Here is a 16,305-nt window from a genome sequence, read left to right as displayed (position 1 = left end):
CTCTCTGAAGAAGGTGGTAGGAGAGGTGATTATGTCCATGTAATTAATTTATAAATAGCTGTGAATGTGCCCTTGTTACATTTCTTGAAAATACTTCTTTGTTACCATGAAAACTGGCCACGAAGCTGAATAAACAGCCAGTTTTTTCAAGTACTCCTTGAAATCTGTGACAGATGTTGCTTAGTAGCCATGAATATATGTATCAGCAAATTAATGATAGAGTCCTAGTATGGTGTGGGCTGGAAGGGACATTTAAAGATCACCTCCCTTGACCTGCTGGCCATGCTGCTTTTGATCTTGCAGTCAAAGTCATTGCTGGTCTGGCTGAGGTTATTTAGTCCTTAGTCAGCATTAGTTATTAGAGTTCAGGCAAAAAGGAAAAGAGAAAAGTCCCAGAATCAGATGGCCAAGAGACTAATGGTGATGTATTGCAGTTGAATATCTGAAGTGCTTGGAATCTCATATTCTAGCTGAAATTTGTATGTTTCAATGCTGAAACTGCCAGTCCTGAAACAGGAAGTAGATTGCCAGAAGTAAATAACTTGACTGGTGAGTCCAGATGGTGTTTTTGCAGTGCTTTGTATGCATTCCTGCTTGATGCAGTATTTCTCTCATGGTAAACTACCCTGTAACTTCTTCCATGCAAATGGAGGAGAGAGACGCTCTTGCAGCCCAGAGGGACTGGTGAGTCCTGCCACAGGCTGTGGGGTGGAGGTGGGAGGCCCCAGGGGAAGGGCAGGGACTGAAACTTTTTTCACTTTTGAAGTTGCATTTGCTGTATCATTGTTAAAAAGTACCTGAATTTAAGGCATCTGGCAAATTAAAGTGATGGACAGTCAATATTTTTTTGCTCATAGGCACAGACTGCTCCCATTTGTGCATAGCAAAAGTTTAGTTAGTTCTAGTTTTATTTTCCTAGCTCCAATCATCTGTAGCTTTGTAGAGGTGGGGGTCCTCAGCCATTCTGTGCATTAGCAGTAGAAACAAAGCCATGTTTTATTACAGGGTTGAACTGCCAGAGCCTTGTGGGGATTAAGGGACTATGAATACAGTAGGTTTCTCACTGGTGTAATTATACAAATTTCAGGCTTTGCCTAGGGGATATTTTTCATAGAAGGTGCAGAAGCTTACCTGAATTTGTTTATATCAACACTGCATAATGAGAGCCATTTGAGTTAAATGCATAGACACTAGACTTTGTCTTTGTGAGGCTCCTTGCCTCCTCTGCTGCAGAGCTTCGCAACTGACACATAGCTGCCTCTGCCTCTCCAGTGTTTCTGGGCTGAATATAGTAGATTAAGTAGATGCTGAATAGCTGCTTCTAAATGACAGGGGGAGAAAGAAGTATTCACATTTCTTTAACTGGGAACTGCTTTGCTCCACAGAGTTTTGGTGACCCCAAAGTGACCCCAATTTTCCTTTCTATTAGAAATCAGCTTAATATAAAGCTCTGGGCATGCTGTCCCTCCACCTTCAAGCAGCCTTGCTCAGCTGTTTTAAGGGGTCCAAGTGACCAGGATTTTAAGAGCACCTGGAAGTTAAAGCTACAGATGGAGTCTGCTGCAGTGCTCCAGAGTACCGTGGGACCACCAGACTGAAGGTGTTTGGAAAAGCGAGAACTAGAGTTGAGCTGAAGCCTGCCCCATGCGGTCTTGTGGGTTTTTTTTTTAACTTTTCCAGGTGGATTTATCCCCCCTGAGCCAAGAGAGCCCTGGTGACGTGCAGGAGTCATCTGGGAGGAAGCCCAGTGTGTCTGTGGTCACTGCTGACGTTGGCCTGGTCAGCATGGTCCGGCAAGGGATCCTGGCCCTGCAGCTGCTGCCCTCCAACTCCAGCGCAGGTTGGCTGCGTCCTCGGGGTTAAGGTTTGCCTGGTTGTTTGCAAAGGGTTGTATTTCTCCTGCCTGGCTGAGGTTAATTAACCTGGCTGAGGTTAATTAACCTGGCTGAGGTTAATTTTATACGGTCTGGTGTGTGCATGGACTTTTCTGTTAGGGATGAAATTTCAACTGAGACATTTACTCTGCATTCTGGGGGCAAATTGTGGTGGTGGCAGTGGGGAGGACCACACTGTGCCAAGTCCTGTGTGTCAGTGTCGGGGAGTTTGTGAGGCAGTACAGCTGTGACTGTGGCTCAGGGCAGCCTGGGGCATGAAGAGCTGTGCCCTTTCTGTGTGCTGTGCTGTACCTAATCAGGATGTTTGCCAGCTCTCTAATGCTTTGGAAGCTCTAAACCAGCCTCAGAATTTTCCTTCTACTCTTGCCCTGCCTAAACTTTTTGTCTGGTGGATTTCCTGGGAGAATGATAGCTGTTTGAAATGGAAGATGCACTAAGATGCTGCCTTGTTTACAGGTATTATAATAATTACGGATGGTGTGACCAGTGTCCCCGACGTGGCTGTGTGCGAGACTTTACTCAACCAGCTGCGCAGTGGCACTGTGGCCTGCTCCTTTGTGCAGGTATGTCTGCTGGCACCTGGCAGTGTGGGTACCAGAGGGACAGAGGTGGATTGGTGGTGGTGGCATTCACCTCCAGAGGAGAAGTTGGGGGCCTTCTCTGCCTGTGTGGGTCCTTGACCAGCTGTCTGCTTTGTTCTCAGCGCTGCTGTTCTCTCTCAGGTGTCTCCTTTATCCATCCCGTAGGTGGGCGGTGTCTACTCCTATGATTGCAGCTTTGGCCACGTTCCCAATGTGGAACTGATGAAATTCATTGCCATGGCCACTTTTGGTGCTTACCTCTCCACGTGCCCTGAGCTGGATCCCCTGAGCCTGGATCTGAATGTGTATCACAAGGCATTTCTGCTGTACTCCTTTCTGCGTACTGGGGAGTCCCTGAATCCAGAATATTACTGTGGTGAGGAATGTGCACATTCTTGTTCCAGTAGATGGATGTCTTAGAGCACCTCTCTTTGGGGTGACTCCCCAGGCTTGGTTATGCTGACACTCTCCCTTGTCAAGCCTTCTGTAGGCTGTGGGCACAGTCGGTCACACAGCCTCACCTGTGAATCCCCTTCTGGTTCCAGGAATTGGGTGGACCAGGGAAAACAAATGTCCCATTTTCCACCATTCCCTTAGCTCAGCAATCTGCAGTTAGGCCCACTGTGTTGGAATGTAGAGGGGGCTGGAAGCTCGTGCCCACCCTTCTGTGCACACTGGCTAGCTCACAGGTGGGGATGTTCTGGAGAGCTTGTCCTAACAGGGCTTGCAGATGGCGGTTTGGATTGAAAAATTAGACCCCTGAGAACTGTCCCAAACTCTCTCTCCTGGTTGTTCTTATTTTGTGACTGTTAGTGACTGAGAGTATGCCAAGAGGGAGATTAGTTTGGTTACCAGTAAGACATGGAAACACCCTTTCATGTCCCAGTGACATGCTGGTGCCATCTGCTCTTTCTGTAACTTGGCAGCAGAAGCCACATAAACTGGCAAGTTTGAAGAGAGTTGGCTTGGGACTTGAAAATGTTGAATCTTAAAAAGATCAGCTGTTAGTGGTTTAAGCTCCTCATCCCAATACCTTTTAAAAAGCACCTGGGAGCTCTGAGTTTTCCAGAGAAGTTGGTAAAGCCCAAAGCTTGCTGTGTGACTTGAAACAGATGTGCAGTTTCTGCCTGTCTAGGCTGAATGTGGAATTCCAATGCATTCCTTGTCACAAAAGCTGTCTGAGAGGAAGCAGTGCCTGACACTGCACCCTGTCCCTTTCCCAGGCCTCTTGGCCACACTAGTGAACCTGTTTGCAGTATTGCAGAATCAGGAGTGGGTGTAAGTGGTGCCTGAAGGATGTACCGTTCCTCAGGCGAGCAAGTGTTCCTGGCCACTTTTATGAAGCTCTTGGGGAGACCTGTTCCTACAGGATGGGGTTCAGGGGATCTGCTCCCTCACAAACCCATCTCTGCCATTTGCAGTGTCCCAGCACAGGCTGTTCAATGAGCACCTGGTGTCTGCAAGCAGCAACCCTGCGCTGGCCATGCGGAGGAAGAAGCACACAGAGAAGGAGGTGCACGCCGACCTCGTGAGCATTGTTTCGGTCCGGCTGCGCGAGGGCTACAGCATCCGTGAGGTCAACATCACAAAAGGTGACTGCTGCCTTGGGGGCTGGACACAGCTAGGACTCTGCTCTCAAGCTGCTTAGAGGAAAGCACAGGGTCTGCCATCTCAGCAGTGGTGGTGTTGTGGAGGAAGGAGCCATTTTCCCCAAGCTCTGTTTTCATAATAATTGCCTGATGTAGGGCTGCCCAGTATTGTGCAGTTATGCACTTGCCAGGCTCACCCTCTGTGGTTGTGCCTGGGGAGGGACAGCCAGTGATTCTGTGTATCTTGGAAATGATTTCCCACAGTTGCAGAGAAATTTGTGACAGAATCGGGGTTTGCAGAGTTTTTTTTGGGATTTCATCCATAGTTCTCCTTTTTTTCATTTCTTTCTAGTTCTTTGCTAGATGCACTCCAAAATACTAACATGAAGTTGAGCCCTTTGGTACAACAGACTTAATGCCTCCAAACTGCAGTCTTCCAAAAGAAGAAATTGGGCAAAACAAAGATATTGTTAGGTGAAAATGTCAGATCCATCAGGATCATAATCAATTCTAGAAGACCATAAAAACCTTCCAGTGATCCTGTTCTCTTACCTGACTTGTTAGACATGGCACCTGGAGTGTGAGAACTAGCTGCTGGCTGGGAACCTTGAGGGGTTTGATTATCTTTAGGAGTGCCAGTAAATCCTACCCAAATTTCCATCTCCAGCTGTGACTAGTGGTAGTACTTCAACTGAAGGGGAGATGAAAAAATCCAAATGCAAGCTTATTAGTATTCTAGAATGTGTTTTATATCAGACAATCAGTCTGTGATCTAACTCCAAAACCATTCTAAACTTGCCATCTGACATTTTCTATGAATTTACTGTGATCTGCCTAAAAAACATATAAATCCCTTATACCGCTGCTCGGGTTGGAAGACTGCCCCAGAGCTTCATTGCTCTTTCTCTGGCTTCCTTTCTAAACTCCCTGAGACCAAGTTAGACCAGTGTTTAAGTTTATCCTCCTTCTCTGACTTGCACGAACATATTTAACAACATCTTTCTCCTTGTAACCTACCTTTTGGCAGGTTAATATTAAGCAAGCCAGTATTTCACCTTTCTTTTGTAAGGGCAGGCTGTGTTGTTTATTCCGTTTAATAGCTCTTATATTTTTTTCCCTTTAGTTGTTTTCAGTTTGATCTCATATTTCTCAAAACAGTTGATAAGTGTTGTAAGTGTGGTTTAATCAGTGCCTTGTTCAGCAGTGTTAGTATTTCCCTGCTTGTGAAGTAAAATACCAAATCTGATACATTGGGAATCACGTGGATTTTCTACATGATTGCATTGCAGAAATCCCTGAGTCTTTCACGCACATTTTCTTTCAGCCGATGAGTCCTTGGGGGTGTTTTTTTGGGTTTTGTTTGTTTAGTAGTCCCTGAATGTGCTGTTCTTCACATGATAGTACTCTTAAGTTTATCTTGCTCAGTTCACCTACCTGTTCCTCTATGATGCCTGGCAATTTCAGTTCATTTGCCTCGATGCATCTTACAAACTGAATGGATCTAAATCACCTTTTTTGGGAAGAAGATTGCTAGCAATCATATTAGGTAGGATAATTCCTAAAGTTGGTCTTACATGAATCTCTCTAGTTTCTTGTTTCAGGAATTTTCTGTTAAAAGTAAGTATCTACTAAGTGTTTCGGGTTTTGGGTGAGACAGTTGTCCTAATAATATCTGCAGGTTGTTTTCACTAATGTAGGTGAGGCATGAGATTACTTCCCTTAAATCCGGGCAGATTAGATCCATTGCATTCTCCTTGGCTAGGAATGTCTGTGAAACAGTGTGACAAGTACATTCCTGTCCTCAAGTGTCTTTCATTCTTCTGTGCACAAGTTCACTTACAGCTTGAACAGCGCTGGATAAAAAGCCTTTCTCTTTAATCTGGCAGCAATGCTGAAGTGCTTTTGGTGATTGTGTAGTCCTATATAGAAATGCTGGGAGAGCATTCAGCAGGTATGAATCATTCAGAAAGCAGTCAGACAAGTTCATGTTGTATCTTTCTGTGCAAAGGTATAGCTACAACCTCTGGCTCAGGATATTGTAAAGCAGTGAATTCCTGATCTCTGGAGGAATGTATCAGAAATATCACCACATGTTACCATGCTCCCTGGATTTTCCTCCAGGTACTTGCCTGCTGGCTTTTACTCCTTGGAATGATAAATGGATTGGTCTCCCATTTTTACAAGAGCAGAGAGCAGAAGAGCAGCTGCTGGATCAGAGTGACCTTCCGTGGTGAATAACTATGGGCAGGTGTACAGGGAAGAGTAAGAGCATGATAAACTCACATGATGATAATCTCCATTCTCCTTTCCTTTTTTCTTCCTTTGGGCCTTCTTTAGCTCTTTGCAGCTCAGGAGCTCCTTGAGCCAGAAATACTTTCTGTGTATTTTTTTAGAAGAAATTTAAAAATGAAATGTCAGAGGTTTCAAAAACATGGAGTGTATTTCTGTGCAGCCTTCAGACTGGTAGCAGATAATGTTACTTAATACTTGGGAAAGGCTAAATGCTCTGGGGAGTTGGTGAAAAATTTGCTGAACTAACAGGTTAAAGTAGAGTTGAGAAATTATACAAGACATTTAGACATTCAGCACTGTCTTTGCTAAGGAAAAGCATGTTTGGCTAATCAGGGTTCTCTGAGCCATTCTACAGAGAAGTGTATAACAAAGAGCAGTTAATTAACCTGGATTGCCAAAACTTGCCAATTAAAGGCTGTTAAGGAGCCAGCTGGCTGTGAAGCAAGAGGAAAAAAGTGCAGCTGTGGACTTTGACACTGTCACTTTTCTCCTTCACTTTGCCAAAGACAAAATAGAATAAAAAGCTAGCTTTGTGCTCATAGTTGCCTGGAGAGGTTGTTTGTGATATTTATAAGTGCTCTGGTTACCCACACTGTTTGATTTTTAAATGTTTAGGTATTTAGGAGGCAACTTGGTTATTTAGGAATGCAGAAGTGCCTATGAAGGGGAAAGGATTGGAAGGGAAAGGAGCTACGGGGTCATGGTGTGTAAGGGAGCCCAGTTCTTTTACTTTTTGGGATATTGTCAGGGGATCTCCTTCTGTAACCAAAAAAAAAATTTCTTGCTGACTATTTTGTCTTGATGGCAGCCTGGAGGAAGGTTTTCAAAACATAATCCTCCTCTGTGAATCAGCCCAGCACCAAAACTGGCTGGGCACTAGCTGAGCAGTGAGAATGACTATTCTCTAGTGATAGGAATCAGGAAGACAAAGTGAGCTTTCTGAAAAAAAACCAGAGCTGGACATTGTGAAGGAAATCAAAGTAGAAAAAAAATTATTTGGTATTAACTCAGGAACCAGAAAGAGATTGCTTTGCAGTAAAAATAAAGCTCAAGATTCATGTAGATGTAACTTCAAACTAAGTAAATATTTTGCCTGTGTTTTTAGTTTTGCTTGTGTGGGATCACAGGAGTGAAGCCAGGATGACTAATGGAAACAGAAGTGGAAGTCGGAAATATTTTCATTTATGATCTAAGCAAAAATGTGGGAATTTACTTATCATGTTTGCTGTTGATGAAGTAGAAAGACTTTATTATGAGAACCAAAATATTGTGCCAGAAAGCAGTAGATGAGCCCTAAAGCAGTAAGAGTAAGGTGACAGTATGAAATAAAAAGATTATTCTTGTTATAAATTCTTGTTTAGCCTCTCTAATAAACAAGACAATCTTCATAGGAAACAACAGATGGTGCAGTCCTGGCAAGTGCATTTGTAGTAGCACAAACCATCCATTGTAGAAAATATTACTGACCTTAAATAAAATCCTACTAATCCCCCAGATTAAGTACAGGTAAAATACAGTATACACTTTTGATCATCTGTGTTCAAGAAAGGTGAATTCTTAAGGTGCAGGAAGGTCTGGGTGTGTTAAGGGGAGTTAATGTTCTGTCTCAGTAACAGGTGAAACTGGGTACAGATTTCTTGGTACTGCACACTCCTTGTCAATGTTATGGAAATTAAGTTTCTCAGAATAAAAATACTCTAATCAAAAGAACGACCAAGCATGAATTTGGCATGTACTCTGGAAGGTTTCTTCTAAACATTGATGGGGGAAGAGTACTTGGAGGGTGCCTCCCTGCAGGGACCATGAGAGCAAGAAGATGGCTTTAGAGTGGAGTTCAATCAGCCCGTGAAGGGGATGGCATGATGTGCCTATGACAGCAGCAAATCAGGAAACAGAGCATCCAGGCTGATGATCTGTTCAGAAGGTTTCCAGCACATCCAATCACTTATAACACAAACCCTGCAAGTCTGGCAAACTACAGAGTGGGCTGGATGTAGAATAGATGATCGAGCAGTTGAAATCGCAGCGTGGTCATGTGTTTCCCTGGGATGTTTCAGTACAAATACACATGCACAGTCAGCAGCAGTGGGATAGTTCTCTGCTCTTTTGGCTCAGCGAGGCCTGCTGTCAGGTGTTTCTGTTACTCTTGTTAGACAGGCCCACTTGTAAAGGTAAAAATGTATGGTTTGAAGAATAGGTGAATATTCATTCTTAACATCTTAACTTTGGGAAGAGAAAGTAAACATGGTGAGAAGCTTTGAAGATTGAAATTCTAGATTGCATGAAATACAGTCTGTGCAGGATGAATAGAGATTAATTCAAGAATTAGGCCTCATCTTCCAGGTTGTTTGTGATCTGTGACCATCAGATACCTGTGTTTCTGCAATGGGATGGATTAACTCTGCAGTGTGGATGACAAAAACTTTATAGTTGAATGACCCTGCTCATCTGTGCAAAAACCAGTTTTTTTGGGAACAAAGATGAGGCTGTGAAGAAGAGAGCCCATTGCAAATGTCAGCACCTCCTGTGAGTTTCAGTTGCCTTCTCTAGTGTAGGTGGTACATGTACACTTCAAGAATTGTGAACCGTTCACCAAGCGCTTCAGTGCAAGCAAAGCCTCCCTCAGTTGGAGAGGAGAGAGAGTGACTTCAGCTAAAGCAAACAGTTGTTAGATTGCTTTGTTCCCCTCAGCAATCAAACAATGTCATGGTACTCATAAATCCCTGGTCAGAGATAAAGCTCAGATGTGTACTGAGCAAGCAGCTGAACTTTCTCTTCTGCTCCCATGCAGGTGGGTCTCAGCTGGAGGTGAAACTAGTGCTGCTTTGGAAGCATAACATGAGGATTGAGTACTTAGCTGTGACACCCTGGCCCCTGGACCCATCAAAACGCAGCACTTGGGTGGAAGTGACAATGGAGGGAAGCTATGACATTTTGCATGACATCAGCTGCACCATGAGGAAGCCTATCACCAGTCTGTACCGCACCACAGTCATCCGGCGCTTCTGGAACACCTTGCAGAGGTGAGCTGGACCATGCCCAGCAGTTTCCAGTGCCACCAAGTAATTCCTTCCTTGGCATGCTGGGATGAGGGTTTTGCAGGTGGCCATCCCAACCTGGGGCTCAAAAGGAATGTGCTCTGAGCAAGGAGCATGACTCATGACTGATTACAAGCTTGCTGTCTAGCCAAGGAAAAGATTTGAATTGGTATGTGATCTAGTTTGTAAGAATGCTTCAGGGTAATGGTATTGCTGCTCCTGGATCCAGATCCTGGGATGCAAACCTTGCCTCTGACTGCCATCCCATGGAGGTCATGTGTTCTTATAGCACACCTGTGCAGCTGTGCTGCATGGTCACACTGGGAGCAGCAGACAATCACACATCTCTCTGGGGCTGAAGTGCTTGTGGGTCACAACTGTTTCCTGACCAGGGTGACTCTTACTCCCAGCTATCCTGCAGATTCTTCTTCTAACACTTCATTTTCAACTCTGATCATCTCCTGTATTATGAGGCTTCTACACTGGAGCCCCTTTAACACACACTTTGCACTTGGACATGGAATCACAGCATTCCCTATAAAGCTCTGTTGGTGCAGATGGGCTCCCAGGACACAGAGAGTGCTGTGTGTGCAAGCCCTGTGCTGACTGGGGCAGCAAGGGGAGAGCGTGAGCTTTTGTGGCTAACTGCCTCTTCTTTTCCAGCATCAACCAAACAGATCAGATGTTGGTACATCTGCAGTCTTTTGACACAGTCCCAGAACACTTTACCATTCCTGAGAGCACCAAGAATGGGGTGCCCCTCTTCTACATCCCCCCAGGCTCCACCACTCCGGTATGTTCCCTCTCTCTCTGTGTAATATGGGACAGGTTGTCTCATCTGCCTATTCTTCTACTCAGGCTTCATCTCTTGCTCATCCTGTCTTCATCTTATCCTGCTCAGTCAGAGAGTTCAGGTGTGGGGCAGTGAACATCCCATGCCATACATTTCCCCCTCTGAGACATCACGCTGTCTTATCTGTTGCAGCTACACCTCTAAGCCCAACAGCAAGTCTCCTAAGTGTGCTGTGAAACCTTCTCCTGTAGTGCTGTGATGTGTGAGGCTGATGAGAAGGCTGACACTCTTGCTTTTGCTGTGCCTTTTCAGTGGATACCCCATAGGCATGGAGTTGCTGCTGGCTGTCCAGCCAGTGCCCTGGAGATGTAGCTCAGTACTGTCAGGTGAAGATGCACGATGTGCTGAATAGTTGTTTAATAGGCTCATTGCTCTGAGCACTCATGTGGAAGGTGCAAGAGAGATACTTGTCATCTGCACAGCAGAAACTAAACAAAATATGAGCTAATAGTTTCCACTGAAAAATTCAAACTCACTGAAACTCACTAAGCAGAAGAGCCAGCATATTATGTGTTCCCTGCTACCAGTGTCCTTGGCATAGATGGAAGAGGACTAGCAGATCTTAAAGCTAGGAGAGCTTTACCTTCAGAGAGCTATCCCTTTTATTTTATTGCTTAAGCTGTGTTTTAGGTTTGCCTAGTATATTTTCCCTATGTAGGGCTATGTATCCCACAGTATATCTGGAACATCCCATCTTATGGCTAACCACCACTGTATTTCTATGTCAGCAGAGTTGCTATAGTTGGTGGAATCAGTGTCACCATATAAACCTATCAGAGTTGCCCAGTGCCACCCATTCTGGCACCCTATTTGCCTGAGCACTTTCAGATGAGTAATCTCAGTGTTTAATTACTTTGCTGACACAAGCCATATATCCCCCTCTCAATCAGAAGGCACACCATTCCATATGGTATCTTTTTCATGGTTGATTTACTTGATGCTAAGTAGTTAAATTCCTAATTAACTTGACATTTCAGGAGCCCAATTTATTTTTGCTTACGCTGTACTGCCTGTTTCAGTGTGAGCACACTTACTCTGTTCAGAGGAAATTACCCAAAGCCAGGAATGTGGCCTTCTTAATCTGCAACAGCTCAGCTGCTAAAGAAATTTTTGCTCTTTCTGGGTGGAGAACTTTTGTGCTGAATATTGTCCCATCATTTTCTCAGGTATTATCTCTGCAGCACAGTGGGTCTGACTCAAGCCATTCCCAGTTTGCCTCCTACTGGAAGCCCATTCTTTCCATGGATGCCAACTTCTGGCAGAGGTGGCTGCACATGCATCGTATCGTCGTCCTTCTGGAGCATGACACGTATGTGATGGGCAGGGCTGAGCTCCTGTGCTCACTGTGGGCCAGCCTGGGAAAGCAGGGTGTCCAGGACTTGCAGCTCTTCTTTAAGTGCCTATAGCCCAGGGAAAGGCCTCAAGGTTTGTTTGTCTGAGAGGGGCAGTAGGTTGGGAAGTCATCTTTGATTGGAACAATAAATTGTTTCTCAAGTCCCTCTTGGGTTTTGATTTCCCGATTACAGGGCATATGGGACCATTCATTTGGGATCTAACCCATAGTTTGCTGCTGGAAAATGTCTTTCCTAAAAGCATTGCTTTCCTGATTCTGGTTCTAGTTGCAGAGTAATGTGAATAATCATTATATATTGCATGGAGGGAGATAGGATAAAAGGGATGTGCTCTCTGCACTGTGGAAATTCCAGTGCACTCAGGAGTGTGGCTCTCCCCAATGCTTGATTAGGGGAGGTGCTTGTTCTTTGGCTGCTGTGGAGGAAAAAAGGCTGATAGACCAGTCAGAGAAGAGTGGATGTAGCAAAGCCTCTGTGGGTTTTGGGGGAAGAAGAGATACTGCAGCTCTGAAATGACTTTCTGTCCCACCCCGCAGGCCTGTGCCCAAGCACCTGCACACGCCGGGCAACAACGGGCGCTACAGCACCATCCAGTGCCGCATCTCCCACTCGGCACTGACCTCCCTGCTGCGCGACTGGAGCAGCTTCGTGCTGGTGGAGGGCTACTCCTACGTCAAGCTGATCCACGGGTGGGTGGCTCCGAAGCACTGCTGCGTGGGGAGCTGGGCGTGTGGCCAGACCAAGGATCTGGTTAGACCAGTATGTGGCTATGGGCCTGAAGCAGATGTTTACAGGAGAGGATGAGAGCTAGACAAGGGGGTATGAAATCCTGTGGTTTCTGAACTGTTCCATTGTGTTCAGGTGCAGCCTGGAGGGAGAGGGAAGCCAGCTGAGGGGTTTCTGCATGATAGAACTGATATGTGTTACTGTGAGGTTGTGTGGGCTGTTGGGCTCCGTGGGGCAGACCTCTGCTTGGTCAGCAAGATCCATGCCATTTCAGCCTTGTCCTAATCCCTCCTCCATAGGTCTGAGGATCTTACCCCTTCCTCGTTCTATGTGGTACGAATCATCTCCAAAGCTCCCTGCATGGTTCTCCGGCTGGGCTTCCCCATTGGCACACCTGCACAGGCCAGGAACAAGGTGAGAGCTGCCTGTCTGCTTCATGGGGTAGGAGCAGAGCAAGAAGTTCTGAATGTGAAAATGAGGGGTAGATCACAGGCAACACTGTGGATAGCTACCCTCTAATAAGTAACTACTATGTTAAGGCTTAGATGGGTTTGAATCTGCTATAACAAAAAGGGTCATTTGGGACAAACTTTCTTTGTTAAGTCTATGGAAGATCAATAGAATAGCTGGTCACGTGGATGTTTTTCCCACTGCTTAATTCAACTGCGGGGCTTGGAATGACTCAAAGGTTATCTAGTCCATCCTTCTGACCAAAGCACAATCAATACCACCTGTAAAGAACAGCAGATACTTGTCTGACACATCTGCAAAGACCTCTGTGATAGATGTACTGCATGTTCCCTGGGCTGTCTCTTCCAGTACATGTATATTGAATCTATTGGTCAGGGAGGAAGTTAATAGTTAAAATGCAAACAATGCCCCACATAAGCAGTACAGGGAGAGAAAAAAATTAGTACCTAGGAAATGTTTTCAGGATAAAAGTCTGTCACTCTTTAATAACTTTTTTGTGTCAAAATTAATGAGCTGCACTAGTCAGATGCAGAAGGTGGAGTTACTGTGTGAACTCATTCCCCAGTTATAATGGCTGAGACAAGTCTAAGTGTTCCTAGGTAAAGCATGAGAAAGATACCCTGCTATTAAACTGTGTGAACTTTTTAGTATAAACAAGAGGTTTATCATTAAATCTAGATCTTTTATCTTCATGAAAGAAATCTTTGGTCTGTCTAGCTTAGCTTTAGTGTTAAAGACTAGTCTGAGGAGAGGCTAACAAACATGGGAAGGGCCATCTCTTTCTAAGATAATGAACCTAGATAATACTAAATGTTCTGGCACTCTGGCAGATCTGCCCTTGCATGACTTGTGGGGATCCAGGACTTGGGCACTGATTGCTGGGTCAATATGTGGACTTGGTAATGCCACGTGGCAGGTTTTTTTGAAGAAGTTCCCTCTGGCAGGTGCAAATTTATAAATCTTTCATGAAGAAGGTGTGAGACAGGCACCAGACCCTGCAGCTGTGGGCAAGCTCCATATCATTGCAGCAGGAGCTATATGTAGACCATAAATTGTATCAGCCACAATATTTTTTTTTGCCTGCTAAAGAGCTGATTAACTACTCAGTGTGGAGGGTGGCAGTAGAACTTAGCCTGCTTTGTTTAAAGGGAAAGGGGGTTTTGTGCTGAGCAGTTCAATTCAAATTTCCAATGCTGAAGGGAAGGAAAGCACCTCGTACAGTCAACTTTCAGAAGGCTTTTTGGTGAGACTTTGCATAGGGCATGACTGTAGAACTGTAGGAATGGGATGTCATAAGGCAAACTGCCTTGGGGAACAAAGGAAGGAAATTGAAAAAATGCTCTGTTTCATCACAGCATAAGCTGTTTGTGATTTTCCCAATCTTTTTTCTAGTCAAAGGGTAGGAACTCATTTACAGAAAGGTAACGTGTACTGAGCTGAGGAAATGTGCAGGTGGCACAAAGCTATTTCAACCTCTGTGCTTTGGTGGCACCTGAGCAGCACAGTGGTGCCTGGAAGCCAGTATGGATAACTGCAAAACAGTGGGATTTGGGAGCTTAAACACTGTTCGTGATTCTGTGATATCAGTATGAAACCATGAAGGGGACCCAAGTGGCAGCATAGTGCAGGAAAGAACTCTTGTTTAACATTTGGTTTTGGGGACATTCCTTCCCTTGAAAAAGACATAGTAATGATGGGAAAACTTACTGAAATAATTAGTGTTGAGGAAGATGGAGAGCTGCTGTTCTTCTGTTTGCCTACAATGGTAATAAAAATTAAAAAAAGTTGAGCAAAGATCATTAAAAGAAACCTAACTATAGAAATTTCAAAGAAAACACTGGGCTATTGTGGGAATCAGATGCTGGTGTGGGTAGAACAATATTCAGAGCTATTAAAGCTTAAAAGAGTAATCAGGAACTCATTGTGAAAGTATCTTGGAAAAAAATAACCTAAAAAATAGCCCAAGCTCCTGAAACCTTTTGCCATAGAGGTTTGACAAATGAATGTGGTAGTGGGGGAATATATAAGACAGAGGCAGAGCTGTTCCCACAGCTGATATGGACTAGTTTACATTTACTGTAGGCTGCTGAGGAGAGGAGGAGGGAAGAATGAGGGTGGGTGCTCGGACTGCTTCTGTGGAGGAGCTGGCATCCAATTAATTTGTTTTTAATCTGAGTTTTGGAAGGCAACTTCTTCAGCCTTGAAATAGTTTTTGGGGTTTTTTTAATCTTCCTTTTGGTTTTAAAAATACTTAAAATAGGGACCAGAGAGCCTTACATCATCTTGATCTTGGTCTTGCTAGTGCCTCAGAAGTAAAATTACCTTTAACTCCTGCTCTTCTGTGTATTCAAAGAGTGTTCTGTTCCTTTTGGTCAAGCTCTTGTTCTAGACACTTATTTTGAGTATTTATGTCTCCAGACAAAGTTGGTCATGTTTACCTTTTTGCTTTTGCCGTGACAGATAGTGGAAGAGTTACGGGACCGAATCTTGCAGCTGCGCTTTCCCCACAGGGTCCAGAGCAAGGAGGCAACTCCAAAAGCAAAGAGGAAAATGTTGGGCAGTAGCTCTCCCTCCAAGTCCCCACCTGTGGCTGGGGCCCAGTCGGCTCTCTCAGACAGACCCTGCCTTGTTGTGCTGCACAAACCATTGGAGAAGCTGCTTATCAGGTAGGGATGGAGTACCAAGCTGTCACCACCTTGCCCTGCAAAGTGGGAAAGAGGAAGATCTGTGGATGGTGCTGTCAGTTGTAGGATGAAAGTGCTGTGAATGAAACTGATGCTTGTTGGGATGGGTTTGGGTTGCATGGCTGTGAGCTGCAGCAGGGATTCTTGGTGGACACCCAGATTTATCACTCCTAATGAAATAAGATGTGGAAGTAATTTAGGTACTGCTGTCTGAGCGGGATCCTGTGCTGGGCCAGCCACATTCTGCTATTGGAGGACTCTGTGCTGGGCCCAGTAAGTGTGTTGTGAATGCAGACAGCTCTGACCCTAAACAAAAAAAAGGATTTTTTCAATGTCAGCATGCCACACTTCTGCCCTCCTAGGTATGAGAAGCTGCCTTCTGACTATCGAGCCCCCTTCATTCTGAACCTGGAGCATCCCCCCGTGTCTGGTCCCCTCACCATGGTGGCCAATCGCACTGCCTCTTCCACCCTGGCTTCGCTGTCCCGCTACTTCTATCACCAGCGCTGGATCTGGAGCGTGCAGTCAGGGCTGGCACCAGCTGTGCCCATCACTGCTGTGGCCCAGCTCCTTTCCACACTCACAGAGTAAGTTACACACCTGACAGGGGTCCTCTCTCCAAGCTAGTCCTGAGGGTACAGGGCAAGCAAGGTCAACCTTGCTTATTACATTTATGAGGCCATATAATAGGTAAGAATTAAAGCTGCTTTAACTCTTTAACTCAAGTGCAGAGGGTTTTGGTCCTGTATGCAGCTTCTAGGGTCACTTGGGTAGTGCTTTACCCAGTTCTGCAGCTGTAGTTGGAGAAAATGACAGAAAATGAC

The 16,305-nt window shown here is 45.0% G+C and overlaps 1 protein-coding gene across 7 annotated transcripts in view; it reads left to right on the top strand.

The window, feature by feature from the left end:
- Positions 1–16,305, top strand: part of SZT2 (SZT2 subunit of KICSTOR complex) — a 54,275-nt gene that overhangs the window by 3,338 nt on the left and 34,632 nt on the right. For all 7 annotated transcript variants that reach the window (XR_005953897.1, XM_041421304.1, XM_041421301.1 and 4 more), the window contains exons 6-16: positions 1,681–1,840; positions 2,352–2,458; positions 2,642–2,852; positions 3,898–4,068; positions 9,149–9,380; positions 10,059–10,188; positions 11,415–11,557; positions 12,137–12,289; positions 12,626–12,740; positions 15,258–15,463; positions 15,844–16,068. Coding sequence is in view for 6 of the 7 variants with exons in the window: in XM_041421304.1 (XP_041277238.1) it covers positions 1,681–1,840; positions 2,352–2,458; positions 2,642–2,852; positions 3,898–4,068; positions 9,149–9,380; positions 10,059–10,188; positions 11,415–11,557; positions 12,137–12,289; positions 12,626–12,740; positions 15,258–15,463; positions 15,844–16,068 (1,853 nt within the window). In the remaining variant the exon portion in view is untranslated. The remainder of the gene's footprint in view (positions 1–1,680; positions 1,841–2,351; positions 2,459–2,641; positions 2,853–3,897; positions 4,069–9,148; positions 9,381–10,058; positions 10,189–11,414; positions 11,558–12,136; positions 12,290–12,625; positions 12,741–15,257; positions 15,464–15,843; positions 16,069–16,305) is intronic.

The sequence above is a fragment of the Onychostruthus taczanowskii genome, unplaced genomic scaffold (assembly GCF_017590055.1).
Source record: "Onychostruthus taczanowskii isolate IOZ18803 unplaced genomic scaffold, ASM1759005v1 scaffold7, whole genome shotgun sequence".
In the NCBI taxonomy this organism is placed as follows: domain Eukaryota; kingdom Metazoa; phylum Chordata; class Aves; order Passeriformes; family Passeridae; genus Onychostruthus; species Onychostruthus taczanowskii.
The sequence above is the reverse complement of the archived record's forward strand: the minus strand, read 5'-3'. Positions and strand labels throughout refer to the sequence as shown.